The sequence below is a fragment of the Diprion similis genome, chromosome 8, assembly GCF_021155765.1.
Source record: "Diprion similis isolate iyDipSimi1 chromosome 8, iyDipSimi1.1, whole genome shotgun sequence".
Taxonomy (NCBI): domain Eukaryota; kingdom Metazoa; phylum Arthropoda; class Insecta; order Hymenoptera; family Diprionidae; genus Diprion; species Diprion similis.
In genome coordinates, this window is record NC_060112.1 from 27701407 (window position 1) to 27705120 (window position 3714).

Consider the following 3714-nt stretch of genomic DNA (forward strand, 5'->3'; position numbering starts at 1 on the left):
ACCATTTTCTTTAATATTGTGTTTTATCGAATTGGATACGACCCATCCCCTCTACCATTATCTTTACCTGCTGAGTGAGCTGTGCAAAACCGTCGTAGAATCTGATCTATTTCGTTATATCGTATTCTCTAATTATCGTATCTCTGACGCTACTGCGTCTGGCGCCCAACACTTATCTCTTTTTCTAATTATCGTTTTATTTAGTGATCAGGTCATAACTGCGCCGTAGGGTAGCGTGATTATCCCTCCCTCAAGAATTATCTCTATTTTCCATATTAAATAATAATCACGTTGCAACATATCATTTTCTACATCCCTACATTTAACATATTACTCTAAAAATTGGCTTATACTAATTTCTTCACCGTGCCACTAATCGGACTGTACTCAACGACCCGATCGTGCAAGATCATACAGTAGGCTGCGGTATTTCGAGGAAATTCTACGCTTGCTTCAAATTCCAGCCGGATGTCCACCGGTCCGATTTTCAACGATTCATTTTGTTTTGAGCAATCGATGACGATCAGGGGCGCGCGTTTTATAAATTCACTTTTCGAGAGCAGAGGTTCGGCTTCCTTGTTGTAGTAGGATGTTTGAAACTGGACATACATATCGTACAGAATGGCGTATTGATTATTGGAAATATCTAGATTTAAATTCCCATAGGGGTAACACTGTGAGTTGAGAAAGAGTTTCACATCTCTTATTCTAAAATGATCGAATTCGCTAGCATTTTTCAATGCCTCGTTCTTCCTTGCAGTTTGGAATCCCATTATGACGTATCTAGGCTTCTCCAGCGGCGTCGATGTCTTGACCGCCCAGACATGCCGCGTCGTTGACGGCAGCATCGGATACACGTACGTTTCCCAAGAACGAAATCTCATGGGAATGGCCGAGTCCTTGGCGATGTAGTCAAGTAGCTGGATTTTCGGCTTGTCGGCTAGTTTGATGTAGGGTAGCAGCCACTCGACTTTTTTAAGGGTAATTTTAAACTTCTCGGTAGTGTTTGTCTGAAGTACAGCATTTAAATCGGTGTTAGTGCGTGTGAGAATCAACTCATATTTAGCATCAGAGTTATGAAAATGGTAGTCTAAAAGAAATGCACTACTCATTACTTTTAATAATGTAGATTTGATAATTTTCCCATTACAAAATACAAAATTAATGTGTAACGAAGGCGTGTTTCATTACAAATTAAGAAAGTAGTGTGTAATGAATGCGTGTTCCATTACAAATAAAAAAGTAATGTGTAATGGATGCATTTGCTATTACGATATAAAAAAGTAATGTGTAATGAATGAGTGCTCCATTACAAATTACAATGAAAAAAAAGGTAATTTGTAGTGGAGAATATTCCATTACAAATAGAAAAATTAGTGTCCTCGCATTAGAACCTTGTACAATGCGGTTTCATTATTTTATTTTGCTTTTTTGACCATTTGTGATTGTTAGGTTGGCAACATTGCCGGCCCGCCTCACCGACTCTCCTCTCATCCCCCACCCTACCCACTACGCCGCGCGGCATTCACCCTCTCGCACTGTGACTACATGAGAGGCTTGCCGGTCTACGCCGCACGTATTATTAGAGACTGACTTGTGATATTAAGTAACTGTGATATAAGAGGAAGTAAAAGAAGAAGACTAGAGACCAAATATAAATAATAAAATAACTATATAGAGTGTTTATCAGAGGTAAGTCTTTTATTCAATCCCCGGCCTCGTTCCTTGGAATCCCATAATCCAACAGGTTATGGGCCCAGGGCACGCGGTACATTGCGCTTACTGTTAGAGAAACGTTTTTTGTGACGTATGTGCCGGAATAAGGATTGATGTGTCTTGCCTAGAGAAAAGAGAAAAACAAAGCACCGAGAGGAGAGAGCGCCCGCAGAATGTTAAAAAAATTTCTAGAGGCAAAGAAAAAATTAGAGATAAGCAAAAAAAAATTACTAAGAAAATTCGTAGCGTGGTGGCATAAGATGTACACAGAGTAATACTTATTAAGAGGATAGAGTTGTACTTATTAAGAGGATAGAGAATAGAGATTGTGGAGGTAAAAAGCTAATGGGAAAAGGTGCAGCGTACACGTGCGATTAGAAGAAAAACGTGGTCGGAACGTCGGTTCGGTCGGCCATCTTGGCTTGGCGCGAAGCCAGCGTCTTGAAAAAGGCGGCAAGCCGCACAACGCACGACGCTAGAGAATCCGTTCGCCACGAAGCGCGGAACTAGTTTTCGCGCGCGCACGAACACAAGAGCTGCCACGTGCGTCCAGGCGCATGCGGTCAACCTTCCTCAGGCTCTCCGAAAGTACGCTGAGCAACAACAGGTGCATGCACAAAGAAAAATCCATGTAAAATGCTTAGCTAATTGTTTGGGGGTCGTGATCAGAGGGAAGCGTGCTGTGCTGTGGAACTATGACTGCGACTAGAGAAATCGAGGGATCTCGTCTGTGTCCCGTGTAAGCACAAGGACTACCTAACTCCGAGAGATTTCATTGCCGTGCGTGGAATCCAACCTCGGTAACTGGGTGCAAGCACGTGTCTGGCGCAGCCGGGAGAACCGATTTTTCGTTTCGAATTGAAAGAGATTGTGTACATCACTCTCGATTCAGAAGCATAAAAATGACTTAAAAATTAGAAGTGACCTATTTTAGAATACTGCAAGAATAACAAACATAGAGTCTAGAGTTCTTGTAGTGTACTAGAGTCCGGAAAACTAGAGTTATTGTGAAATTTGTTGGAGATTTACAAAAATTAAGTCATTTTGCACAATCCCCTAACAGATGGAGAAGTCAAGAGATGAAGAGCGGCTTGACAGCGACGACGAAGAGGCTCCTGTGATGGAGATAGGAGAAGAGCACGGTGTAATAATAAGAGGTGGTCCAACTGGCCCCCGGGCGCTGTGATTATTTCATCCTAGTACGGCGAAAATCCGCCAGGTTCTCATGCGTCGACAAGGATGAGGTAAACAATAATGGCGGCGATCTAACGTTGACAGCACAGTGGTTGACAGACAATACGCGATAAACGTTTGATTTACTCACGTACTGGTCATTGACTCCAAAAACCGAAAATGCCGTTTACTGGTCGTTGACTCCAAAAACGGAAAATGGTAAACTGTTGCTGTTTGCCCAGTTGTCGGAGTGGATGTTTAGGAGCTGACAGAACAATATCTGTGTTTAGCGCTCCTAAGGATCCTGCTCTATTCGAAAAGTGGTCCAGCGCTGTAGTAAAATTTGGTGTCGACCTTAAAGTTAATAACTTTATTTGCGAAAAGCACTTCCTGAATGAGGATATTTTAAGAGAGAAAGTGCTCCGAGATCCCCAAGGAAAAATAATATTCCAGGTACGAAAAATATAATTGTAATTGTAATTCGAAAGTGTCCGTTTGTTTGTGCCTTTCAATCTCTTCGACACGAAGAAAGTGATCCAAATGATACATTTTTAGAGAAAGTACAACAGGACTCGTTTGCGACATGGAGCAGTTCCAGTCGCGTCTGCTCCTAGCTTGGCAGCTAAAATTAATAATATCATTCCTGTGCCAATGGATCTTACGGATGAGGGAGCATGTGAGTATACATACGTATAGGTATCTTGATGCCAGGATGTGTCGTACCTGAACACTCTATGCACTTGGGATAAAATTTTTGTCAAAAAATGTTTCATATTTTAGTGGGAAATAATGTGACCGAAAATGTAGACATTGCCAAAGACTTGA

General features: G+C 41.7%; 1 protein-coding gene across 1 annotated transcript; it reads right to left on the reverse strand.

The window, feature by feature from the left end:
* Positions 1-347: 347 nt before the first annotated feature.
* LOC124409155 lies at positions 348-1112 on the reverse strand. Its single transcript, XM_046886571.1, has one exon. The coding sequence runs from the start codon at positions 1110-1112 to the stop codon at positions 348-350; it is 765 nt and encodes a 254-aa protein (XP_046742527.1).
* Positions 1113-3714: the final 2602 nt, after the last annotated feature.

Excerpts from the sequence above, each read along its gene's own strand:
- LOC124409155 (XM_046886571.1), bottom strand. The coding sequence starts at position 1,112 with ATGAGTAGTGCATTTCTTTTAGACTACCATTTTCATAACTCTGATGCT.